The sequence below is a fragment of the Serinus canaria genome, chromosome 14 (genome assembly GCF_022539315.1).
Source record: "Serinus canaria isolate serCan28SL12 chromosome 14, serCan2020, whole genome shotgun sequence".
Taxonomy (NCBI): Eukaryota; Metazoa; Chordata; class Aves; order Passeriformes; family Fringillidae; genus Serinus; species Serinus canaria.
The window spans coordinates 12,559,131-12,586,615 of record NC_066328.1 but is presented as its reverse complement, the minus strand read 5'-3'; the positions used below and the strand labels follow the sequence as shown (position 1 = coordinate 12,586,615).

At 42.4% G+C, this 27,485-nt stretch overlaps 1 protein-coding gene across 4 annotated transcripts in view; it reads right to left on the bottom strand.

The window, feature by feature from the left end:
* SDK1 (sidekick cell adhesion molecule 1) overlaps positions 1 to 27,485 on the bottom strand; it is a 384,276-nt gene that overhangs the window by 108,354 nt on the left and 248,437 nt on the right. For all 4 annotated transcript variants that reach the window (XM_030229673.2, XM_030229671.2, XM_030229670.2 and 1 more), the window contains 5 exons: positions 26,275 to 26,451; positions 18,294 to 18,430; positions 11,515 to 11,662; positions 10,551 to 10,691; positions 6,846 to 7,027 (listed from right to left, as the gene is read on the bottom strand). In XM_030229673.2, the coding sequence (XP_030085533.2) occupies positions 6,846 to 7,027; positions 10,551 to 10,691; positions 11,515 to 11,662; positions 18,294 to 18,430; positions 26,275 to 26,451 (785 nt within the window). The remainder of the gene's footprint in view (positions 1 to 6,845; positions 7,028 to 10,550; positions 10,692 to 11,514; positions 11,663 to 18,293; positions 18,431 to 26,274; positions 26,452 to 27,485) is intronic.

Below are 27,485 nucleotides of genomic sequence, written 5' to 3'. Positions count from 1 at the left end.
CCTCTAATCTACTAAAAGTTGCATAAACATTTTATGCCAAGGATTTAATTAGACAGATGTTTTCTCAATACAAAAGCAAGCATGGAACATAAAGGCATGCTGCCTTCAAACAACCAAAACCAGCACTTAAATATTTCACCATTTAATAAAACGTCTCATTCCAAGCAATTTCTTCAACTTACTGCTTTAAGATATCATTTCTATAGTTCTCAGAGGAAAGAATATTAATAGACAGGCCTATTTTTCTGAAATTATCAAGCTTATAGTAATTTTAAGAAGAAAACTGCTATCTGAGTACAAAAAAAAAAAAAATGCACCAAGACACTTTAAATCCCATAAAATAAGCTTAATAATGCTTCAAAAATATCACTATTGACAGCCATGTGCATTTGTATTCTACGAAAGAGGAGCTATCCACAAGTGGTTTTGAAGCCTGGAAGCCTTTGTTCCTTCTGCTTCCAAGGGAAAGTTTGTACCAAAGCCCAATGATTTGTGCTTCTAAGGAGAATCCACGATTCCCACTGAGAAATGGTGGTTCCCTCCACACTTTTCAAAAAACTTTTCAAGTTCCAAAGCACTTTTCAGAAGACGAGTCTTTGTGTGGAGAAGAAATGAAGCTCAAAAATGCAAAAGTGCCCCTCTTCCCACCAAAAGTCATTATTTGTTTGGAAGAGACATAAAGGGGCGTTATCTTAACTAGTGCTGACAACACGGTAAGACAGGACAGTGCACACTTACCAGAGATGTGCACAGCCCAGAGAAAACAACCAGAAAAGTGGAGAAATCCTCAAGGATGTCAGGTTTGAAATGACAAGAACATCCACTCCCATGCCCTCTGTCACTGAAATTCCCTGAAGATTCTGCCATGGCTCCACAACCTCGCTCTGCAGCTTTTTTAAACCTCAGTAGCTCTGTATTAGTCAGAACCTTCTTGCTCTAATTTAAAACTTGATGTGACAATTTATGAACTATGCATAATTATTGAGTTCTGGAAGCAGAGTTTATCTGATAGTACTCTAAATTTTCATTAGAATCTGGGCCCTACTTCCTGCCATGTATCATAATTCCCTGTGTGCTTTTGGAAGGTTATACTATTATCTGAATGACCTGTAGACATCATAAAGTTTTTCTAGTTAAGAGATTCACCAAATCATCCTGAGATACAGTCATAAATATTAAAGTCACTCCAGAGTCATAATGAGTTGCTTTGGCTACAGTCCCCCACTAAATGCATTTTTTTCTTATTCATATTCTTGATGAAACTGTTTATTATGAGAGCCACAAGATATATTTGAATCTGCTTTTGTGTGCAATACCTCATATTATTAATGGTGAACATGCATAAAACTTTTTAAAAGTCAAAATTTTTACTTTCCTGCACATTTTCACGTTCAGATATTGTAACTGCCAGAGAAATGTTATTGCTGAAGAAAACTGTTACAGGTCTTCATGTTAGTTTGTTATCAGAAATTCACCAGGATGCCACTGATAGATTCATCTCCTCCTGTCAAGAAAGCTAAATCAGCTGAGCACCACCAACCTCCAAGTTTTCCTTTGTGGTCCTCACAGTTCTCAAAAAAGCTCAGACAAACACTTGAGGATAGGTTTACTACAGTTTTAGGAATGTGGATAACCAAATGCATTAGTTATTTCTTTTAAAAAGGAAATAGTTTTTGTTCATTAGGAGATACATTTCTGAAACAAGAATATATGGTCATAGCAGAGAAGATACCTGCTGTAATATGAAAAGTGGAAAAAATTATGAACAGAAAACGTAAAACCTTCGGAATGTTGGAAATCATGATTTATATCACATTACCTCCTTGGTTATCTTTATTGAAAAATCAACATCTGCATCTCAATTAATGCATTTAAAAGATGGAAAGAACATGGTCCATCTGATTTGCATAAGCTTAATTATACTGCAGAAGGCATAATGTAATATATTTTTATATTTTTAATCAGTAAAATATTGGCATTATAATCTCAAATTTACTTCAAAGTGCCAGTATAAAATTCTCCTTTTATGTCCCGATATTAAAGGCTTTCTTGGGTATCTGAGCAGTTCTGCATTTTAAAAAGAAAAGAAGTTTGGAAGCTAAATCAGAATTGACCTTCTGGTCACTTCAAAACTCAAATACTTTTCCAAGACCATGGAGAGTAACTTCCTGAAGCTTTGGCTGTCTGCACAAGGGATTTTCTAATTTAGTGGTAGATCCCAGTCCTCTTCCTACAAATTTGTTGTCAAGCTGTACAGAAGCTGCCAATGTCAAACAGGTGTTTCAAGAGTAATCCCCAAGTATTCACACTCCCAGCTTTTAAACCTGCACTCCATCATGTCTGCAAGTATTCCAAAGCCATCTCACACTGGAGATCCATCTGGGAGTCATCTCAGAGCTGCAGATCAAATTGGTCAGACACAACCAACTGTTCCTTTCTTCCTGATAAAGTTCATGTGGTTGGAAATCCGCGGAGAGCTCGGCCCCCGGGACTGCGGGTTAATGCACGGCATTCCAAGCAGAAAAGGTCATGGAAGCACTCTAGATAAAAACCATTAAAAGGGTTTCACTGACAAGATAATTGAGAGGAGACAAGGCACTGAGGTTAAGCATGTGTACATGCAATTATTCTGTCTCTGGCCATGTGCAAACAGCATGGAAATCCCGTGGAGTTTCTGACTGCCAGACTCCTCCTCCTAAATATAGATCTTCAGCACAGGCTTGGAAAAAAGGCTCCTCTGGAGCTCCTGACCTCTGAGATGGCAGCTTGCCTGTCTCAGGCAGGCTTGTGGAAGTGCAGGTTTTCCTCTAGGTGAGGATTTGGTTGTTCCTTTAATGCACCAGTGTGATGTGCTGAGCTGTACATCCCACGGGAGCGGTGGGGATGTGGAGCTGTAATTCCTCCTGGGAAGCCTCTTCCCTCTGCTCCCTGCTGGTGTTCTGGGCTGTGCTCTGAACAGCAGTGGGTGCCTAGGAAAAGTGGTCTCTGTAACACTACACATCTGAAAAACTGAATTCTGAAATTCAGCAGAGTGAGATTTGGCACTAACTGATGAGTTGGGCTTCTTGTGGCTGGGAAATGCCTCCTTCCTTTCCTGCACGTCTCTCACACAGACAAGATTTTATTTCTTTTCAAGAGCTGGGAGCCTCTCTGAGACAACTGCTAATTTCATCACCTTGTGATAGAATTTAAAAATAAAATGAAAGCAGTAGATGGCAAATGACATCTAAGCAAGATAAACCCCCCAGCCACTACAACTCCAACCTGCTTCTGCCCAGGAGCAGCTGGGCCCAAACAGCCAGGGGTGCTCCATCGCTGTTGGGAGCTCCCCAAAGGAAGTGAAAGAGGATTTTAAGGCGTTTTTGCTAAGAAGACCCAAGGGAAAACTAAGGAAAGATCTTTTCACTGAGATAAAGTGAATGGTTGCAGAGGACACTCTGCAGTCAGGGGTTCCTTTTTCAAGATTATTTCCTACATAAAGCAGGAAGCTTTCAGTTACCTGCTTTTCCTCTGGCTCTTCTACACATTTCTCTGATTCATCTCTCAGTGCCTGAGGAAGAAGTTGCTTTGGACCTGGCTGAACAGACTCCTCTTGCTTTTATCCCTTCCACAGCATCGAGACTCACCAGTCTGGTAACTTTTATTCAGGAAGGGCTTTTGCTCAGACCTGCTTGGCCTGGCAAGGTGTCCATGCACAACAAAGAAGGGGAAACAGAACAACATTCAAATACATGTTGAGATCTGTGAACTTTGGGACAAAAGACTGGCTTATCTCAAAAGAAAGACATGGCACTAAAAGCAGAAACTGAAGTGGTTAATGTCAGTGGAGAGGCTAATGGAAGAAATGTCTCTACTTGTAAACCTTGCCCTGCCTAAATCCAAGACATGGTGGGAGTTTATCAAAGTGAGGGTTCAGAGATAATCACAGTGGTGAGATAAAAGGCATGGACCCAAAGTAAGGGGTGGAAGTTGCTGCTTTATCAAATCAACCTGCAAAAAAAGGCAAACATGCCCAACAGTACAGAGCAGAGCCAATACTGTCACCACACAAAGATGTTTATACCTTCACAAAGCTGTTCTTACTTGAAAAGGTATTGGGAAACTTCAGGTTTTCATATGGCAAGGAGAAGTCCTGCAGGACAATGCTTAAATAAGTAAAATTGCCCTATGCAGAGGGCTGGCACAAATCCCTGTGAAAAGTAACATCAAAGCAAGGAACAGCTGGAGAAACTCTGATGCAGAAAGACCTATATATACAGAGCATCAAAGGATTAGGCTGAATATCTCTCTGAAAAGTCTTTCAAGGTTTTAGAGACAGTCAACCTGTCTGACCCTCGTGCTGGGATGTTCAGTGCTCTGCCAGGAAGTCTTCCTGACATTTCATCTCACTGAAATGCACCAGTTTCCCCCAAGTTCAGATCCCTCAGCACCTCATCAGCTTGGTTGTGCTCTGGAAGTTGGTGATTTTTGAGGAGCATGGAGCAGCTGATTAGTTTTCAGTGGCTAAAGCAATGCCAGAGGACTAAAAAGGGATTAATGGACTAGCTCCTGGTATAAATCCACAGCTTATATGGCCAGTCAATACCCCCTATGACAAAGGTGCCAATATGCTGATGTGCTCCTGCCAATGGGCTGAGCTGCTCCTGGGGTTCATTTCCTCCCAGGCTCTCCCTGCACAGCACACTTGATGAGTTTGAGGTATTTTTCATCTGCAGACAGACAGGTTCCTGCCAGCACAGCTCACATCACTTAATGCATGTCAGAGCAGAGGCAGTGGTGGTGTGGTACTAGGAGAGGGGGATGGATGGGAGTGTGTGTCTTTGACATTTATCTCTGCTCATATTAAAATCAGAATATGATTTACAAGGCAGTTTTACACATGGCTTTTTTTTACTCCTGCTAGTTTGGTTGAGGAAAAACATTCTGGAGCAAGAAAAAGTCACTAGATTTCCCTGTCTTTTCTCAACTACAATAAGCATAAAAGAGGAGAGATTTGGACAGTAGCACATTACATATGGAGACTGGATATTAATCCAGTTTCAAATTGTATTTATACCAACCAGTCTCCCTTTTCTAAGTGTAAAAAGACTTCAAACTCTTTATGGAGCAGGACAGATGCCTTTGGTGAACCTAGCAAGGTTCTCCAGGAAGTGGCAGCATCCCTGAGGTAGGTATTAACAGCTATTAGCAAATACCAATATGAAATAAATCAGAAATATCCAGTTTTTCTTCTATGTCTACCCAGCACTGAGGAATTACACGAAGCCAAAGAGGCCATTGCAGGTTGGCCTGCAGTCTAAACACTCTTGCTGATTAACATGAATGCAGGACTGACTACACCTAATTTATAACAGAGGATTTATACCCTTATAAATGACAACAGACAGCCAATCAATAAAGGATGATAATAACTGCACATAATATCAAGGGAAATTAGAGTCAATTACAGGGTTTAAGAAAAAAGAGTGTGAAGTCCAAACCTGGGCCTCAATAGATGGAAGGTTAAGGTGCTATGATAGCTTAAAATGTGCAAATAAACAGGGTAATGAATTACAAGCATAATCACAAAAGGGATTCAAATTCTGTGGGCAAACCAATTCTCTGCAGAGCTTGGGTGTTTAGTGGGATAGAAAACATTAATCCTGGCTGAAAGAGAAGACTTCAAGAAAAACATTTCAAGGTCTGCTATAAATACTTCTAGAATGAGGTTGAGTGTGCCTAGGCTCCTCTGGACTATGAGACTTTGCATGCCCTAAGACAAAATATAGATAGTTCTTTCCCCAGTTGTTGTGGTTAATTAGTGTTGCATATGAATAATCTGCTCCTAAAGATCTCCCTACACCTCAAACTGTATCTAATCATGTTATAACCTGCTCCTAGTAACAATTAACAAACAACTACATCTTCTCCCCTGATTGAAAATTAACTGATGCACTGTAAATCTGCTAGTTTTTAAAACAGTATAATTGTTTTATGGCCAACGAAGTAGAGCCCACGTACTGTCCAGTGCTCAGCATCCAGCACAACCCTGCAATTATGGGAATATATGGAAGCCTTAAGGACCTGGCACTTAATTATCCTACAGATTTTTATACCAATCTAGAGGTGTAAACATGCCTTACACTGGTTGTAAAAAGTAATTACATATCCTTTTGTTGGGGTAATTTATATTCTTCTTAAAGCACTTAGAAAAGTGTGGAGGAGCTGTAGCATAAAAATCAGGGCTTTAAAGACCATTTTATCTTCCCCTTTGAAAGTATCTGCACCATTCCTGAAATGCCTCAGAACCCTTTCTCCACAGGTTGTATTTCTCTCTTGCAATTTATTCCACACTTCTAAAACAAGGTATTCTGTGATAATCAGAGCCAATGCAGCTGGTTCCCTCTATCTCCTATACTGCATATGCAGCATCTTGCATGCCTTGGCCATGATAAAACCAATTCCCTGCCATATTTTCTCTAAGTCTCCTGGCAGGGTAACCTCAGCCCCTGTCTGTCACAGGTCCCATAAATCCATTCCCCTGGACCCCAGCTCTCATCAGCATTTCTATTTATTACTTCTGCTGCAGCTGACTCTGACCTGCAATGTGGCAACACGTCATCACGAGGGTCAACAAAACAGATAATTTTTTACTTCACTCCCGGCTTTTCCTACAACAGAGATAGAGCAAAGCCTTGGCTCTGATCAGGCACTTGAAATTTGCAGTGCTTTCTGTTCCAAGCTGTCTATTAAACTTGACTGAAGTGACCACTGATTCTCCCAGGTTCTAAGGTGGGCTCGCCAGGCAGCACATCCCCTGAGGAAGCTGTGGGATGACCAAGGAGATCCTGCTGGGATTTGCTCACCTCCCTGCAGTGTGTACTCTGTCACAGGCCTGCTGAAGGCTCCCAGCCCAGCTCCATTGTAAGATGCCACCTGGATTTCATACTGGGTCCAAATGATCAGGTCTTTGACCAAGCAGTAGTTGATCTCTGCACTGGTGATGTTTTTGTACTGGTACTCTCCCGGGAGGCCGGCCAGGCGATACCTGCCATATGGGGACAAGAATTAGCTGGTTAATGAGATGGCATCAATTAGAGAAAATATCCTGGCTGGCAAAACTGCTTCCTTTGTGAAGAGGCAACATGCAAAGTTTTACAGCAGAATTTTACCAAGAATAATGAAAAATAATCAGGAGGAACATAGCAACTCCTGATAAGACCATATCATGTTTGAGTGCTATAGTATTTATAATCTGATCTCTCTGAGATTACAGGCTCAGGGCTAAACAAAACGGGTATTTTATCCTGTTTTATGGTTGCAGAAAAATTACAGCTTTTTAAATGTGGCTTGTCTAGTAAAAGCTGTGATTTAGTACAAAAAATAGCCCAGATGTGATTTTTATCAGAGTGCTGCTGTAAATCAGCCTGAGGAATTGGTTTTTTTCCTTCACTTCTGAAATGTGAAAAGTAAGAGCTCAGAGGGCTCTGACCTCCTGGGATCTCAGCCACTGGCACCCCTGGCTTCCTCCAGAATTTACTTCACAGAATAATTAAATAAGGATTGAATACTGTTGAGACTGAAGGGCTGGGGAAGCACTGGAGTTCAGGAGAAGGCTGTGTCAAACACAGGTGGGTGATAAATATCCTGAAACTCTTGCTGCTGAGACACGAGCAGCTGAAACACAGAATCTATTTTCTCACCTACAAACTGTATCCCAGAAAACAGAGCCCCTTTGATGTGTCTCTTCAGGCCAACAAACTACAGAGAAAAACTAAATTATAGAAAACAAACAAACCTTGCAAATCTGTGAATGTGAATAATACTGTTTGTTTTCCTTCCTTTAGGAAAGCAGTACAGTTGATGCTCACAATATGCTAATTCACAAAAAATCAAAAAACCAGAGGCCAAATAAGGGATGCAAGGCATTACTATTCCATGAAAAAGACAAATATGGAAACAATTGTATTTTTATTCACCACACTACTTTCATACACTCTTACCCATCCTTTTCTTCACTGCAATCACCAAAAGTTTATTGACACAGAACAATTTCATTGACATCTTACAGAGACATTTTAAATCCATCTAATAAAATCAGTGCATTGTTTATGACTAGACAACTTCATGTGTTTCAGCCAGAGAGTTTTGTTCTAAAATCTTCCTATAAAGAGATCACTTCTTAATCACTGACATCTCTGTTTTCTGCTGCTTGCCCGACCATCTCTAGCACACTTAATATTTGTAATGCTACACTGGTGTGATTCCATTTAGGAAATATAAATGGAAACAAAGAAATACCAGCCCTCAGCTGAGTTTATGGAATGTTTTGCTGCCCCTTTCTCTCTCTCTCTCTCTCCCCTGTGCAGGGTGTGTGCTCCCTGGCAAGTCAGTTCTTATTGCTGCAACATTCTGTCTCCTGCCCAGCAGACAAGGTGCAAGGGCTCCTGTGATTTAATCTGTTATGCTGTTAGCATGGCAAACCCCTAAATGCAATATTGGCAGTGAGAAAAAGGGCAGAGGAAGGAGGCCAGTTCAGAAATGTCATGTCTTCGTGATTTTTCTCACCATGGACTTTGATGGATACTCCACATGACTTGTGCAGTGCACCTTCACTTTTAAAGATCAGGTGTTCCATCAATTTAGCATCTTGCCTGTCTTGAGCTGTGGGTCTGTGGGATGGCTGGTGCTTTTCACTCTGCTATACCCTGATTCTGCAGAAATCAGGGCAGGAACAGCATTCTTCAGTGCACATTGCTGTGACCACACAGTTCAACTGGGAAGAACAGCCTAGTTTATTACCTGGGACTTGTGCTTTTATGTGATAATCTTAAATTCCCGTTGAGTAAATAGTTTCTCTGCTCTGCTGTCAAGACAAAGCAGGAAGACACCAAAAAATGCTCACAGATTAAGCATAATGAATATGAGCACTATGAAAATGGACAGAGATGTTCTAGCAAGGTCAGGGATCAATTATGCAGATAAATACTGTCGAAAGTACCAAAGTTAAATATCATTGGAAATGCTATATGGAGGAAACAGAACAGATTGCCAGAAGGAGGAGCCTATGGGAGTGCTTTTTAAAGCACTCCTATAGGCTCCAGAAAGACATGGCACTAAAAGCAGAAGCAGAAGTGGTTAATGTCAATGGAGAGGCTAATGGAGAAATGTCTCTACTTGTAAACCTTGCCCATGACTTAATGCTGAGTCTAGGAAAGACTCCCTGGAAATAACTGAGGAACTTTTCCTACCACTGGGGAGGAGCAGTTGGAAGGGAAGAATTGCATGAGGAATGTTTGCACCCTTGGCAGATGGGAACCCAAGACTCAGGGGTCTAATCTGCAGGCAGAAGTCAAAGCACCTTTCCCCACTGTCTGAGAAAACATTTTATACTGAGCCCAGCCCTAAAACCTTGCACCAACAGCTCAAGGGGCTCAGCTCTGCTGAGGGGCTCTGTGCAGGTGACAGGGAGATGAACACACCCAACTCTGCCTGCAGGCAGAGGGAACCTCCCAGGGCTATTTTGGGAGCTCACCAACACTCTTAACATGACAAAAGCCTTTCCATCCATGCCAGCAAAAGTAGGAGCACAGCTTGAACAGGATGTTGGCATTTAAACTGCAGCATTTAGTTATCTTTTACAGTTCTGGAGGACACTGTATTAAACATGTCAGCATCCTGCCTACAGGAGGCTGAAACCATCACTTGGAAATATGTCAGGGGCTGGGAGTCTTCCACAAAAAATGCCTCCCTCCCTAGAGGTGTGGCCCTAGCTGGCTGCTTGCACTGCAGGGCGTGGAGGATGCCAAATGAGCAGTAACCTGTATTGGAATTGGGTAGGAGTGAATACTGAGTCCCAAAAAATCACCTAAGGGAAATGCTCTGCAAAGTCTCTCAAGTGGCAGCATCCTTCCTAACCCAATGAACCCGGGGTAAGCTGCCAGACTGGATGGGTGCAGGATTCCCAGTTACCTGCCTGAATGTGTTTCTCATTAAGAAATACAAACAGGGCTGAAAGGACCTTACTCAACTGGCTGATTTTCAAAACCAAACCAAGGTCTGCCATGAAGTATCTGACCTGTCATTCCTCTCTCCATTTTGTTTGGCACAAAACTGAAGTTTATTGATTCTTTTGCTGCTCCTCCATAGGCAGGAGCCCTGTTGTGTCTTTGATAAATTTAATTAACCTTTTGAGCAGGGAGCTGAGCTTGTAATAAGCAAATACACATCTGCATAGGCCTCCCATGTGAACACTTGCATTACTTAGAGCTTCACTTCCCTTTGAAAATGGAATAAAAGGATTTTGTGAGTCTCCACAGGTCCTTTGGAACCCTCAGACTCTGTAGGACAGAGAGGCCAGAATTTAAGTGGCTGCACCCTTGTGACTCCTTGAAGAGTTGTTGTTTTCTCATTTTTAACAAACCAGAGCAGCCTGAACATTTGCACACAATAACTAATATCTTTAATTCAATTAGAGATAGCTTTTATTACACTCTTGAGTCACCTCATTTGAACTCCCTTGTGCACACCTGGACCTATCTCTGGACTTCCCAGGTTAAGAAAGGACTTACCTTAGGATGTAGCCATGAAGAACCCCATTGTGCTCACTCTCAGGAGGAGGCTGCCACTGGACCATGATGGACTGATTGGTTCTCCCACTGGCCACGATGTTTTTAGGGGGGGCACTGGGGGGCTCCTCAGGTAGCATCAACCTAAGCACAAAAGAATGTGATGGACATGAGTGTTGAAAGAAATCATAAATAACAGTCTATTTCCTGTATCCACTCCAAGGGAACCACTCTTTTATCACAGTCTGATGACCAGAAAGAAATATAATGCTGATCAAACTGCTGAAGACATGCATGAAATAGTTACAACAAATCAACATAATAGGAAATCAGTTAAGCAAGCAACAAGACAGACAGCTGAGGTAACCCTATTCTCTTGGAATCACCCAGGCTGCTACAACTCTTAAAAAAGATTACAAGCCTGAATGAGTAAGAGCTCAGGTCCAGTGTCTGTGACTCCTTCCAAATTGTTTCTTTCAGCTCTTTCAATATTTTTCATATCAAACTCCTACATTTTGAAAAAGCCATTTAGAGTTCACCTGTTCTGCAATTCAAGCTTGCAGCAAGCTTTGGTTCACAGAAGAAGGGGATGCATTTGAAACTGAATATGATGAAGCCATCCTTCTCTGTCACATCTGGGTAAATTCAGAAGTGACATTGCCATGACAGGGTGAGAGCTGTGCTCCTGCCTGGCCCAACTGCTGGGGCTTAGCACAAGAGCAAAATGTAATTTCCAAGATTCTGCTCAACCGATGCTCTGGAGTGTGAGGACACCTCTCTCATGATGAGCTGAGCTCCTGCATCCCCAGTGCCATCATCCCCAACTCTTGCCAGAGACCTGGGAAATGGCAACTTCTCCATCTCCCAATCGTTGCAGAAAAGATTATTTTATTCCTTGACTCCCAAGCAGGGTTTTCCCCTCCCCAGGTCCCTGTCCCTTCAGCAGACCCTCAGTGCCTGTCATTACCTGCTGGTCTCGGTGCTGTAGCGCCCCTTGCCCACCTGGTTGACTGCACACACCCTGAACTGGTAGGTCCTGGCTGGAGTGAGGCCACTCACAGTGACACTGGTCATCTTCGGGTCAAGGTTTGACAGGTGAATCTTCCAGGGAGAATCTGTGGGAAAAATTAGCATGGGAAGAAAAGAAAAAAAAGATCAAAGTGCCTGTCAAAAGCCCTGCAGAAGCGAGAAAATGCCTTTGACTGCTCAGAGCTCTTGGTGCTTGCTTCCCTCAGAGGAACTTTGGGAAGAAGTTTCTTTTCAGCAGAAGAAACCTTCCTGTCAGCCCACACGGTTATGCAGATTGCACATTTGTCTACTGGAAAGTGATGCTGCACATGTCATGGCATAATAAATAAAAACTATATTCATTAACATTTTAATAAAAGAGGAAACAAGCATGATAAAGACAGATGGGCTGTGTATTTCACAACCCATCTGTTTGGCAGGCCATCACACCACCACACCCATGAGTGGCTCTGGTGGAAGGATTCTAATGAAATTCACAGGCAGTTTGGAATATCTTCCTGCCCAGCTTGCAAGCAGGTGTAGAAGCGTGACTCCCTCTGCCAAATCAGCCCTTTGCTGCAAGACCTGAGAAAGCCTCAGCTGCTGATTCTACGTGTCTGCAGCCTTATTTTTTTTTTTTTTTTTCCTAGTGATATTATTCAGCATGGAATCTAATTGTCCTAGGAAGCTTTCCCTGGTAGAAAGAGCCCTGGCAGCACTCTAAACCCGTCACTGTCAGTTCACATTCTTGCCACATCAAGCTCCTCTGATGCCCAAATTACATTTACAAGTTTTCAAAGAGGTCAGGAATGAAACATGTTAAAAATTAAATATTCTGACTTCTTCTTTCCATAGCCTGGTGTCACACATTCTCCCTGATGTCATGACTGAAATAGTCAGGGAGAGGTGACATTTGGTCCGTGTTGCAACAGTACAGCAACGCAATCAGCCAATTTGAAGATTTGTTCAGTTTTTAAATAATACCAGCTGTTTTCATGCTCCCTGCTCAAAATTACTGACACTTCTGGAAATTGCTGAGGAGCCTGCTGTAGATTTTGGCAACGTTATCTGTGCATGTTGCTCATCAGAAGAGCACCGTGGCTCCTGGCAGGTCACCTCAACGTCTGCCTGAAAATGAAGACGAGATGTCCTGAACGTGGAAGGCTGCTAAACTTCACACCAAGACAGAAGCCACTCATTTTGTGCTTTTCTGGCAGATTCCTTAGCAAGTTTAAGTCCTCTAGGGTGTGATGCCAGTTGGGCTATAAACACTGCATCTTCAAATTACTCCAAATGTATTTATTCCAGTAAGGTCCCTGCCAGAACGAAGTCTTTTTTAACAGGAAAACTGACACAGCAGAATACTGGGAATGCTGGAGAGGGACATTTGCACAGCAGTGAAGGTCTCTCCTTGCCAATTTTTGATTTACCAACAGCCACTTTGGCTGCAAGATCTTGATGCCAATTTATCTTAGCTGAACATTGGATTTCTTTTAGAGAGCCCTTAGAGGAAGCACACCTGTGCCATCTAGAAAAGCGTTGCTTAGGATATTTTTGCACCTTAGCTCCTTCTGAATTTTCAAGGCTTCCCTTGAGACTTCCCAAACAGCCTTGTTACAGCCAGAGTGCACAGCAACAAACCAAGGGAAGCTGGAGTTAAGGTATGGCTGACCTAGTGCACTGCCTGCAGGAACTTCCTGAGGAAAATGGAAGAGGGGAGTGAAATACCCTTGTATGAGCTACTTGGGCAGTGGTCCGTTTCCTAGAGCATTTCATTTGTTTACTGCTAGTGTAAACACCACCTGAGAGTGCTTAACCCAAGCAGCTCAATGTAGTGAGCAGTTTGATTCAACAACAGGCCCTATTAATCTCCTCAACACCTTGGGGCTTTGCTCTGTTTATATGCTGCATCTGTAGAATACTTTATTAATTCTTTTTCCTCTCCTGGTGGAAGATAAAAGATCTGGCAGGAAGAGAGATTAAACTGGAAACTAATATAAACGAAGCCTATTCATCTCCTGGGCACTCTGATTCAGAGAGGAGGGCGGCTCAGGGAGCATTTGCTGGCTCCTGGAGCACTGGATACACTGAGTCTGCAGAGTATCTTTAAAATTTAAATGTCAGGTCTTTCTTATTTTTTTTTGAATCAGTAAACAAAACACTCTAAAAAAATGGATCTCCCTTTTTAGATACACACAACCAACCCCAGGATTGTGCAGAAGCTCTTTTCACTGTGGAGAAGAGCAATTCTGACAAGGGAAACATGGCATAAAATTTTCAACAGCACCTCTCCTGTCCTCCAGGGATGGCTGTCACTCACTCACCTGTCCCAGGAAGCCTGGAGAAGCTCCATGGTGACAAAAGACTTGCCAGGTCAAACTATTAAAAAGGTCTCTGTTAGACTGAACAGACTCTGCTAATCCTTCATTTAACTTAAGCTGCCCAGAACCTTCTCTGGGCTCTGCTGCTCTTCCCCTGTAATTGCTGCTGTCTGAACAACTTCCATGTTGAGCTGTCTGTCGTCTTACAAATATTGGCCATTCTGAATTAACTCTGATTGCCTCTCCAGCTTAATTTATTGGAAATGAGGAATCTCACAGGCTGTTCTCTGGTTTACAATGTCATTTTGGGGTTTTAGAAATGACATTTTTTTTCTGTCATGAATTTTTGGATGCGCTTTTGACGCGTTCAATAACTCTGGCTTTGTGCCAAGAGGCATTTCTTCTCTATTTCCCTGTCTACCCTACAGTTCATGCATTAATTGCACTTTCCCACAAAAATCATTTCTAATTTGATATTACTGATCAGATCTACTGCAGAAAGCTGATTTTTGCAGGTCTGGAACACATTTCCATCTCTTCCCTTCTCCAGGGGGTTTTGCATAGATGGCAGCATAGGAATTTGCTGTGCTGCTGGAATACACTGAATTCATCTTTCAAACCTTTGGAGCAATACAATATGGCAAAAAAATCCAACTGAAAGCTAAATGGCTCACCCTTTGTTTGGTAGGACCTATGCAACGTCTAGCAGTCACCTGAAAAAATTATCTTTTAAATTATCATATCTAGGCCTGAATCACAATCATAATGACAATGCAGTTTAACTTTGATTTTTGCAAAGATTTATCAATCAGTTCAATATTTTCCACTTGAATATTCCTACCAAATTAAGGATGACAATTCATAGGTTTTAGTTGAGCATGTAGAGATGCTTTCCACTGGAGCTTTTATTATCTCCTCATTGGCACAATGTGATGATTCTGAGTTATATCATCACCTCACACAGCACAGATATCCCAGAATACAATAAAACAAAAAAGGGCTTTTATCTTAATTGTTCTCAGCAGAATTCTACAAGTCTTAATTCATTTCTTCAGTTAAAAGACTATTCAGAATATTTTTGTGATTAATTCATCCAGTCTAAACCTCTTTGGAATAAAACAAGCATATCCCCTCCTAACTCCATGAAGACACTTCATTGGAATTCTGAGGTAAATTGCAATGGGGCTCAACAGGTCATGAAACATCCAAAATTATATTAGTGCAAATGACAGCAATGCATGGTACTATTTATTTGAAAATCCTATTTCAAATCAAGGTTCACATTCTTGGCTCTGTGTGGGCAGGAATACTTAATGACTGTGTTTCCTTGGAACTGTGTTTTTCAAATTAGATTATAAATTTGCCCCCAAATGTTTAAGGCCATATGTCTCAAGTCACCCACAGACAGAGTCTACTGTGAATACTTGTATTTTGAGAATTATTGCATTGTGCCAAATACATTAATTTTAAAAATTAGGTGGCTAGAGTCGTTCATATTCCCAGCAATTTATGTGCACGATCTGCCACTGTTTTCTTCCCTCTAATTAAAATGAGGGTTTTGTATCTCTTTACTGAATTGATATTAATGAAAAGGAGTTCTAATCCATGCCAGGTGGAGTGACACGCCTCCCTCTAATGCAGCTGGTAATTAAACCCCTGAAATTTATACTTGTTATTTTGAATCCTCTTCAGCTATTTCTCTGCAGCAGACACTGTTATGTATTCATTGATGGTAAGTGCTTCAAAACCTACCACGGCTGCTAAAGCTGTGAGAAAGTTATCCAAAACAAAACAGCTTAAAAAAAGCAACAAAACAAGGCTACTTTTCAGCGCCTGTAACCAAAACACTCCAACTCCAAACATTCAACCTCCACAGAACTAAGAAGAAAACCTGCACAGTGTAGCTAACTGGAAAATAAACCCTTATTCTGGTGTCCCTCCTTCACATCTGAAAGTGAAGGGGGCCTGGGATGGGAGGCACATTGCTGTGACAGTGACAGGGCTCGAGGAGGGTGCTCCCTGTCTCCCTGACAGTCACTCCTTCTGCAGCACAAACCCCAAACAGAAATTGCCTTTGAAAAGCAAAGACAGTTTCTGCAGAGTCATATCAGGCCAAGCTCTACCTACACAACATCAAATGCCAGCTTTTGCACAAACAGTGCTTGGCATGCCTGGGAACAAAGGGAAGGTGATGGTTTCCAGAGGAGCAGGAGGTCTGGAGGAGCTAAATATTAACCACACACTGCTGAGATCAAACTAACCCTGAAAAACAAACACTTCAGGAAAACAGAAACCAAACCAAGCCAGTGTCAGTGTGCAGACATTTCAGTCAGTGTTCCAAACCAAAGCCACTGCTGACACTGCTGTACTGCTCTGTATATGTGCAACAAGAGAGCCCAGCAACAGTGCAACATCCAAGGGCTCAGATCCTTCCCTCTTCTGCTTCTGTGGGCAATCATTTGCACATGGCACATAAAAGCAAAGCAAATAAAGACAAAAACTTAAAGGACAGCAAGACCTGAGATATATCTGGGAGTTAGGAAGCTCAGTTCACAACCAAGCTGGTCTGTTTGGCTTCTGCAGCTTTGAGCTGTGGCAGGACACAGACCTGTGCTTTGGGACAATGAGACCCTCCCAGTGGCAGACTGCAATGACATCAGCCAAAATGATTTGATTTGATCTATCACAGAGTGAGCAGTGGTTCACAGGACCCTGTGGTGTTCTCAGGGACTGTGTGCATGCTTTCCAGAGAACTACTGTTGATTTTGGCTGGGCCCTCGACGAATTTCAGTGAATTAATTGTAAAATGATGGCACATCTACCCCATTCCCATACAACTGCAAAGCATCCTTGGTAGAAAGGACTTGAAGACCTTCCAAACTCCTCCATGACAAAAGAAAGATGATGGAATGAGATGATCTTCAAGGTCCCTTCCAACTGAAACAATTCCATAATTCTCCTGGCACTGAATGAGCTGCCTTTTCTTTTAGGGGCTTGTCCTGTCGATGCAGCCCACTGCAGGATCCAAGTGCACATGTTCTGCCACCTCTGTGCTGTCCCTGTGTAAATACAGCTCTAGGACCTTGGCATCATGTTCCCAGACTGGGCCTTCAATAACTTATCATCAACAAAGCCACTGGGAAACAAGGAGCAGGAGGGAAACATCCTTGGGCAAAAGATCAGGGAGGGAAAAGAGGAAAAACAGGCAATCACTGGCCTGTAGCTATAGGAGGGAAGGAGAGAAGAGTGAAAATAGAAAGGAAGGTGGTGATAAAAAGGTAGAGGTGGAGTATGAGTGCAGGATCCTGGATTTTCTTACTCATTTGCTACAAAGATCCAGAGTCTTTGATTGAAAAGAACTATTTTAAGGGCAGCAGTCCTGGGCCTGACTTTGGATTTCTGCTAGGAACAGAAACCTGCACTTAGCTTAACAGTTGTCAAGATCATTGGTTCTGGGACCTTCACATCTGAGAAGTTATGCACTCCAGCCTGCAAAGCAAAAGCTTTGTATGTGATCTGAAGCTCAAGTTTCCCCTCAAGCCCTCCGTGTGGCAAAACAAACTGCTGCTCTCCAGATAATCACAAATCAGAACTGTTTCACATTCAGTTATGCAGTGACTAATTTCAACATGTCACAAAAAGTGATGCTCTTAATTTTTTCATCAAGAATCAATTGTTCAGCTTGGATTTCCAGCTCCTAGAGTGATAGAGATTAGAAAGTATTGCCAAGGTGACCGATTTCCATATACCCTCATCTTTCCATCAACTCCTAAAGAGGCATTAGCAATGTCCCTGAATAACCTTGCAGACTGAGAGCCACGGAGGGCCTGGTGTTCAGCATGATAAAACTGGCAAGTGGCAATTCCCAGGGCCCAGGTTTGTAATGCAGGGAGTCAGATATTTGGATTGCACTCAAACATCCTCAACCACCTACCTAAAGGAAGGGTGTAAAATGATAATCTACAGAAAGCAGAGAAAACATATGAGCCCAGAGAGAGGTAAGAGAGCAGCTCCTTTTGACATCCAGGTTTGTTCCTGTGACAGACCATCAGTTCCTTGAATTATCCCCTCTCTGCATCTTTTAGGTGAAATTGGGGCTCTGAATGCACCGAGAAATCCATGAAACTGCAGGAAAAGCCACAGGAAGGAACAAACTGACTACTGCTGTACTTAGGAATGAGCTGTTGCGCCTCAAGCCTGGCTGGCAACACCAGAGGTGCAACTGAGTCCTGTAAATAAATCCCTCCATCTCAGCCTTCTCCATCATTCCACTCCTTCAGCCTGCAAACACCTGAGTGTAAAACCCCTCCGTGCAGGCTTCAGCAAACTGCAGCAGCACTTTGTCAGCAGCTCTGGGGAGAGGTGAGTCTGAAGGAATGGTTAAGAACACCGTGGGGCTGAGAAGAGTTTGACTTACTGTTCTCAGAGAGCTCCACCACGTAGTAGAGCACGGGGCTGTTGCCGTCGAAGGGGCGCACCCAGGAGAGCACCACGCTGCGGCTGTAGGAGGAGTTCAGGGTGGCCACCAGGTTCTGAGGGGAGTGAGGCAGCTCTCTGCAGAGGGGGTTGGAAAGAAAAAATAAACCAGCACAGAAAAATTAATCTATATTTCATTCAGCTCCAGTCTTACAGGCAGTTAAAGGCAGGCGACATCAGCCCCGTGTGATGATGGATATAAAAGCACCAGCAGCTATTGTACAATTAAAGAAATGAAAGATATCTCAGAATTCTTCACAATTTTACCCTGTTTAGGGGAAAAAAAAAATTATGCTGAAAGTCCCAAGGCTGATGGATAGAACAGCTAATGGACATGTTGCTAAATGTGGCAAAAAGCCAATTTTCATCCTGTTTGTGACTGAGCAAGTTGGTCAATAAATTCCCTCTCTCACTTTTTCTCCCGTCTTACAATGATGTCCTACAATGTGACAGCAGTGATATGTATAAACAGTAAAACACATGGGAGATATGATTTAACATGGAATTTTTCATACTCAGGGAAGCAGAAGACATTGACACTATCCACACAGAGCGACTAATCAAAATTACCATATGTATTCTTAGGCTACAGAACAGCTTGATTTACTCACGGATTCAGGCTTATCCTGTCATGGGTAGAATCCTTCCTCCCTGTAATAAGGATTTTTTTTTGGAAGCACCCAACCATAAAATGTAGTGAAAATGCCTGCAGAAACCCCATGGAAATACAACATAAAACATTTCAAAACCAAAAATAAAACAGCAGCTCAATTAAAATGTGTAATTTCTGCACATAAAGGAAATTTGTGGAAAAACAGTTCATTTGCACCCATTGGCTGAAAGTGGGAGCTGCATGGTGAAGTGAGAACGCTAAATTCTGCTGCAACCCTTAAATGCTGATGTGTTTTAAGAGATAAAAGCCCTTCAGCATTATACTTAAGTGTGATTTTTGCTCCTTATCATCCTGATTCCTAAGGAGAACGAGGATTTGGGAGTGAAGGAAAAGCAGGGAGGGCAGGATTTTACCCATTCAATCTGCCTTCCTCCTCAGGAAGGCTGAGGGTGACCCTTCCACAGCTCAGGCCAGAGCAGAAAGCCATGAGGGCACTCACATGCTTAGATTTAAAATGCAGCAATTCCTGCTTGTGATGTATTTTGCCACTGAAGGCTCAGAGTTATTTAAAAACCGCAACTCCTCAGCCACTCACCAAAATAAATACAGGCTCTGGCTCCAAGCCAGAACAATAAATATGTCCTGGATTTCTGTTTCTACTGGAAGATTGAGGAACATATGGAGAGCCAGACAATAGTTTTATTATTTTTCTGTTAAGCCGTGAATGCTTTTGTTTACGCCTTTCTGATGGGTGCACACTGTGGAGTTAGCACCAAAAAAAAAAAAAAAAAAAAAATTGCTGGAAGAGCCAAAGAGTGGCAAGAAAAACACACAGCTAATGAGGCACCAGAAGCAGAAGGCACTTCCCTGCCCACCTCTCTCCAGGCAAGAGGGGCTGATATTTCCTAAGGCTAAACCTGAGACTCAAAGCCTTGTCTCATCTCATTTGACTTTAAACGCAGAACCAAATTAGCAGCACGGTGACCCCAGGCTCTTTCTGTAGTAAACATGGAATGACACCTCAGGGTGTGATTCAGATCTCAACTTCATTAAATTGCTTGCTTGAGATGCCTTGATGGTGAGGAGTTTAAGTTGACTGCTCTCACTCCTTTCTGGGCGTGCACTGACAGCTCAGACGTGGCCACTTTGGGGCTGGAACAAACATCAGGCACAGCAAAGACCACGTGTGGGCCCAGAGGGAGTAGATTTTGAACACAGCACTGTGAAATTTTGGATAAACACGTTTAGGGATGAGAAACCTGGAAACAAAGCAGGAGGGCAGCTGACCTGGGAGACAGAGTGTGGCTGTCACTGGAAAGTGTGGGGGTGTAAGATATGGCCATTCACCCAGGGACTACAGGAGTGTGATGCTTAATTTTGAATGAAACATTAAATTATAATAAACATTAAACCTCCACCACAATTTATCATTATGTCCTAGGCAAGCTGGTTGGAAAAGTTTTTGTGATTAAGCTGGCAAAGGTAATTACTGAAGGGAAGAGTGAAATGTCTTGTTGCTACATGGCTCACACAAGTCCCAGTCCCCACTTCATTTATCACCAGTCCCTTGGGGAAGAGCTCAGAGAGAGGGGCTGTGGCTCCTCCTGGAAGATGATGGCCACAGAAGCAGCAGTGTGGGAGGAGTGGCTGAGGGGGAGCTCACAGCAGATTATCCCCCTGTGTCTGCTTCTCTGGGCAGCCAGTGAGCCCTCCTGGTGTATATTATGGGTATTTTCAAGGTGTGCATTTGCTACTCTTGATGTCCCATACATTAGAAGAGCTCAGTTAACAGCTCCCTTGAAGACAGAGATGACACAATTAATGCTCAGTCTCTTTTTCCAAGTGCATAAGACTCAGAAGACTTTTGAAAAAGAGTTTTCCTGGTTTTCCATGTTTTCCCTGCTTTTAAATGCACAGACTGGGTTAAAACCTGGGGTTTTGTTTGCTTAGGATTTGGGTTTAGAGCTTTTTCTCTCAGATTGACAAGGACAATCAGCAGCAGCACGAGGGAAATGGGCACTTTCTGTTCAGACAGAGATTGAGTAGCGTGAGCTGCTGCCTCCATCCAGGACACCCCGTCCACAAATATCACCAATATTGGGTTTGTCTCTACCCAAACGTGTCCACGCTGAGCAGCAACAGATGGTGCTCACAGATTTAAACCCCTCGAGGCAGACAGAACAAGTGCCTAAGAAACACACCTGGACAGGAATGAATATTTAAAGCTACAAAGACATTTCAGCACAGGAGTGTAGCTCTCTCTCATTGCAGTATGCAAAAGCAGAGATTAAAAAGTAGTAATTTCTACTTGAGCATGCACTTACACTTTGTCTCCTTCTCATTTGCTGCCACATACCCTGTGGAAGGGATGATAAATGAGACCTGTACCACCATCATGAATATTCATGTTCCCCAAAGAGATCATCGCTTCTATTTTTCCTTTAAGAGGATTACTTTTCCTTGCTTTCAACACCCAAGAAATTATTGCAGAGCATTCTAATTTCAGCCCTTTCTCAGGGTGAGGAGCACCTCAGACTAGAACCGGTCAGCACCAAGAAAGTGGATGAGGTTTAGAGCAGTAACACCCAGAGCACTGAACAGATCTTGGCCAGACACACAAAGTGTAATTCCACCATTATCTTTCTTTTGTTCACTGAAGCCCCAACAGGAAATATGTGGAAGTTTTTCAATACAGAATATCTTAAAACCTCATTTTTCTAATGCTGAAGAGTTGCACGGAGCCAAGTTTTCCAAAACTTATTTTATGTGATAGCAAAATATGTGCATGGACACTTTAAAATCTGTAATTGATAGATAACCCCAGGGTTAATGGCATTGCCACCAAGGTGACCCGAGGGAACTCTGACAAAGCAATTAAAGTAGTGCATTTGCAAGAAAAGAACACGAAGTCGTTGTGACAATCTGGGAGAGAAATATTAGCCAGTTGCAGATGATACATGCTCAAAACAGAAACCCTAATGTTTTGAGTCAGCTCATCACTGCCAGAGGGCAGCTGAAAAATTCACTCAGCAAACACACAGAGTGTTTTATAAAATTAGCTAAAAGCAGACTATTTGCTAAGAAAAATAAACCAGACACGGTTTGGAGAGACTTCTGAGAAAAATGGTCCAACAGCAGGTAATTAGACAGACTGTGACTGAGGAGGGGATTACTAAAAAGGCACAGGAGATTAAGCAAGTTTTCCTGTCACTTTGTGAAAAGCCCTGCTCCTGTTTTATAATGGACTCCCTCAGTCAGGTCCAGCAGGCAGGGGCTGCTCAGGAGCAGGTGGTTCATCTGCCAGGGCTGATAACAGCTCTGGGAGGGAGGGCAGCGCTCAGCCCTGATGGCTCTGCTCCGAAAAGTTTATCATGGTTTAAATTAACAAACGTGGCAACTGTTGCTCAGGACTTTGCAGCTTCTCTTGCAAAAGAATCCTCTCCAATTCCTGCAAGGCAGCCCTGAGTTTTGAGGCTCTCTGTCTCTCACAGGTCTGTAACACGGGGAATTTTGGAATTAAAGGGTTGCTGAGTTCCAGAGTGCACAGATTTATTTCCCATTTCAATCTGCTCAGATCTGGAGATGACTTGGGAAAGAGGTTTGAATTTTATGCTTTCTTTTTGCTGAAAACACCTACACTCCTGCTGTACCTTCAATGACAAACAGACACAATGGCATTTATTTCCAAATGCATTTCTGGGAGATATTTCTCCTTTGAGTATCAAGTGCACTCAGACTCAGCAGTGAACCTTGAGTCTTGGATGACATCTCAATAGAGAGCTTGGAAAAATAAATAGAAGCCTTCTTTTCGGCGAGGAAGGAATAATATATTTTCAAGTTTGACATTCCTTCTGCTTTCTCTCCCTGGAGAAAGGAGAAGAGATGGGCAATTGAAACCAAGAGATGTGGGATCTGTATCAAGTTACATTTGTAATTGGACATCATTTTTATCTCTTACCCTGCATTTGTCACACTGATTTTAATTTTAGCAATAATTTTTTTATAGGATGTATTGGGAAGAAATTGGAAGAAGTGGCAATTATAAATAGTCCAGTAAAAAGGGTATCCAAATTCATGGATAGATGGCTGACAAAGGCAATACTCTGCATTCCTGGCAACCCACTGGGGTTTATTATAAGTGGTTAGCTCCCCTCTCCTGCTTTTGAAGAAGACAGAACAATAATAGCTCTTTCTCTGATGAAAGGGAACTGAAGGGAGATGAACTTGCTGCCAGGAATAAATTGCCTATTTTTGTATTACATTGTCCTTCCCATATATTTTGCATAGAGAAAGAGCCTAAAAGATTTTACTATATGTTGTGACATAACAGAGGCTTGTAGAGGGCTTTGATTTTCCAACAATGCAGCATTACCATACTTTGCAGTCACATTCATACAACAAAGAGATCCTCTAGCATGGGCTGCAGACAGGCTGATACTGAGCAGTGGGTATCATCAGGCACAGATAGTGGTAATTCTGCATATTTTATACATCCTGAGAATCCTCAGGATACTTTGAGCTGGAATCAGCACAGTTTCCCATCAGGTGAGAGATACATGGTGATAACTCAGCTCTTGCAGCTTTAGGAACAAGCCTTTTTTCCTCTGTATGTATTTCAGGCTGGTGTTTACAGGACTATAAAAGAAAGCTAAATGAAGCTGGGATGTTTCATAACATGCAATTACTTTCAGGATCAAACTCTGTGACTTGCAGGGATGCAAGAGAAGCGGGGGGCTCATCACCAAATGCTTCTGATACACAGTGGAGAAATTCTACCAGGAGAAAAACAAAGTCAGTGTAAAATTAAAATCTATCTCTTGCAGAATAGAAACATCACTCGCAAATGTTTTACCTCATGCAAATCAAATCGAGTGATGTACATGGAGAATAAACACATTTAAAGAGAAGACAAATGAATGAATTGAGTATCTTGACTAGCAATTAGTTTCTGTGCCCAAGTACCATCAGTGCAAAATTGATGAGCAAGGTAACCTTTGGCTGCACTTTAGCAAGTTCTTCATTAGTTTCTTGGCTTTCCTTTGCAAATATTTTATTTCTTCTTTCATGCTGAGGAAGATGATCCATCCTGTCTGCAGCACCAATGTCTGTGCCGTGCTATCCACGCGGGTTCTTCCAGCAAGGAACACCACCTTAGTCCCTGACCAAGCCTGACTTCCAGCAAGGGCAGGCAAAGGAAGAGAGAGTTTGCTTTCCTTCTTTTCAGAGATTTGGAAACTGGACCACTCAGAGATTAAATAATTGAATCAGCTGGAACAGAAATCAGTAAGAAACTTCTTTGTGCCTTTGATAATTCCTCTTGATGGGCACAGAGGTGGAGGAGGAACATGCTGGTTCCTGTGGGGGGAAAAAGGTGGGGAGAGATTTGGAGTTGTCAGGCAAGGCTGTGTGGGACACAGCTGTCCATGGGTGGCTGCTCCACTCTGTAACTGGTTGAGAGGCTTCATTTGAACATTTGTCTGCCATTAGTGCTGCTCAAGGCACTGAAGTGCTCATCGATGGGAATGTGCATGCCCTGTTTGTTAATGCTCTGCATGATGGAATTATCCAGAACAGGGAATCTTATAGATCTGTCATTCCTATACAAGCTGGAATTTAATTTAAGCTTTACTTCAGACGTTTCTTTCCCACATATTTTCTTCTTCATTTCACTCCTGTTGTATCGTGTATCTCTGTTCCTCACAGACCTGTGCTGCTGAGCCAAACGATAATGATGAAAGGTGCAAGGAAATGCAATGTTTCCTGGCAGTATTGCACTACCTGCAGCCCTGCTTTGAAATGAAATGTCACAATTCAAGGTATTATTGAGTGACTTATCAGTTACTTGACTCCTCTGAAAGAGTGGGTCTGATAGATTCCTTTAATTCCTCCAGGAAAAACAGGAGATGGGTGATCAGCAACAGAACATCAAAGGAAGTAGAGAGGCAGGATTAAGAGGCAGTGCCAGTGCATGGAGAGCCAGCCAACACAGCTGGAACAGCTGGGGTGCCTCAGCAGGGCACACAGGATGAGCCTCTCCCAACCAGCTCCTAACCCAGATTTTATGGACCATAAAAGAAGCTCCTCAGTGGGGAACTGCAAGTAAATCCAATTCCCTGTGCTGGACTGGGCAGCCTTTGCTATCCAGCATTAGGAAATCATGTCCTGCTACTGAAGTGTTTAGCACATATTTATAGCTTTGTTTCCAAGTCCAAGCTTTAACATTCTTTTCAGTCTTTACTCTGCCCTCCATTCAAAAACCGCCTCAGAGAACAGCGAGCGTGGTTATGGAGCTGCAATATATTCTGAATTGTCTTCTGCTCTTGGATTCCAACCAGCAGTAAAATGCACTCTGGGAGGAGAGCTGAGGAGTGCTTAATTAGAAAAAGAATGTATGACCGCTCTTGGAAAATGGGCATCTGATGGAGCCTTGGCACTGTCAGAATGATGCTGTATCAAACAGCCCTCTGCACAGCAAATCTCAGAGGTGAACTCATTACACTGCCAACCACACAATTGCCATCTTCTCAGAGACATCAGGCATGACCAGCAGAAACAGATGCAATTTTAGTTAAATTAAAGCGTGCGTACTACTCGAGCAAATAAATAAATAAATAACTCTACATAAAACATTACTTTGTTGATTTTTTTTTTCATTTGATCTGCTCCACACATGTACCAAACCCACAGCTGTTGCTTTTAGTGATAAAAATAAAATGGAAGTGCACTTCACCCCAGTGGAATGACAGAAATAGAAAATATGGAACCATGTAATGACATTTTTATAATCTTTTTCCAGACCTGAATGGCACTTAAAACATTTTTTTGTTTTTAATTTTAAAGATCCATAGGAATAAAGAAAGACATACATGAAAACATTTTTTTTCCTGAAAAATGATGTATAAAGAGAATGCAAGAGTCAGCTAAGCCCATCCAGGGAGCAGCTATTCTGATAAATGTTTAACAGATAAAATACTAAAAGGAAGAAAACATTTTCTTGTTTTCAAACTTTGGCATCACAGCACAGCTCCTGGGCTTTACAGGAAAGCCCTCCAGCATGGGGTGATAGAAGGATCCAGGTTTAAAGGGACCTTAGGTGGTCTCTGGTCCAGTCTCCTGCTCAGTGCAGGCTCAGCCCTGAGATCAGAGCATTTCAAAGCAATTTCATTAGCAATGAACCAGCCTTAATTGCCCTTAAAAAAACCCACACCAGAACATCAGAGCTGCTAACTCTCCACAACACCTAGAATGAAATGTTAGTGAAGCCCCTGAGGGTGGCTGAAAGCCAGTGCAGGAGTACTGGAGCACTCACATCACTTCCAGCCGCGCTGTCCTGGAGTCGTTCCCTCCGGAAGAAATGACCTCACAGGTGTAATCCCCGATGTCACCCGACCACGTCTGGCTGATCAGCAGGGTCCCATCCTCCTCTACTGTGATCCTGGAGCTGCTGGATGGGTTTATTACAGCACTGTCCTTCTTCCAGAGGTACCTGAGTGTTACAATGCTTCAGTTATTGATCACCAGGACAGATTTATTTGAGCTTTGCTGGGAGGGATCAGCTCCTGCCATCACATGATAAACCTGACAGGCCCCTGCAGCTACTTTCAAGAGCAGTGCCTTTTATAGATTTAAGTTTTAGGTCAATTGATCAGAATGGAAAATGTAATTCCATCTGAGATATTATGTATTGTACAAGGAAAAGATGGAGTACTCATACACGTCCAAGTTCTTAAGTTCACCCCCACCAGAACATTAACTCTGCAGTTTATGTTGGGTTCTGGCCAGCTCAGTAACATTGGACTGCCAGGATCAGAAACTTGTTGAAGGTTTGCTAGGGTTCACATATCAAAAACACCCTTCCAACACGTCACAGAGGTGTGGAGAGCCCACAGACTCAATTTCTCACCTCTAACTGAAATTTTTATTCCCATATTTCTCGTTCCAAAGTTCTTTCTGCAGCTCACCCTTCAAGCACTCTCCAAGCTCTTCCTTGCATTTTATTTCATTTATGTTGCTTTCAGACTACATTAATTTTTATGGCAAATTTATTTTCAAGTTTTGAGTTTTGTCTAAATGCCCTAATTCAAATTTTAATAGTCCAGACAAATTCTGCTTTCCTTTACATGGTTAGAACAGACTATAAGCCCGAGTTATTGAGTTGTTTCCAAAAACATGGGCATCTCTGGTGTGGCTTTTATACACCCCAGAGTAAACACTTCTGAAATCCTATTCCTTCTCTTTGGCTTTTACTCTCATTAAGTATCAGCCCCTGACAAGTTGGTTTTATTGATAGTGTATTAACCTTGACAGTAAAATCATGGAAGGCTATATTGAAGTCATGAAGTGGAACATAGCTCATTGTAAATAATACATAAGGCTGAAATGGAAGATGGGATTTATGTGATTAATGATACAGTGTACAGCCTTATAATGCAGTAATCAGGGGTTTGGTGTGAAAATCTGGGGTCTGGAAACTTTTCACCTAGTGCTATCCATACAGCTCATAAAATCAAACTGGGATAA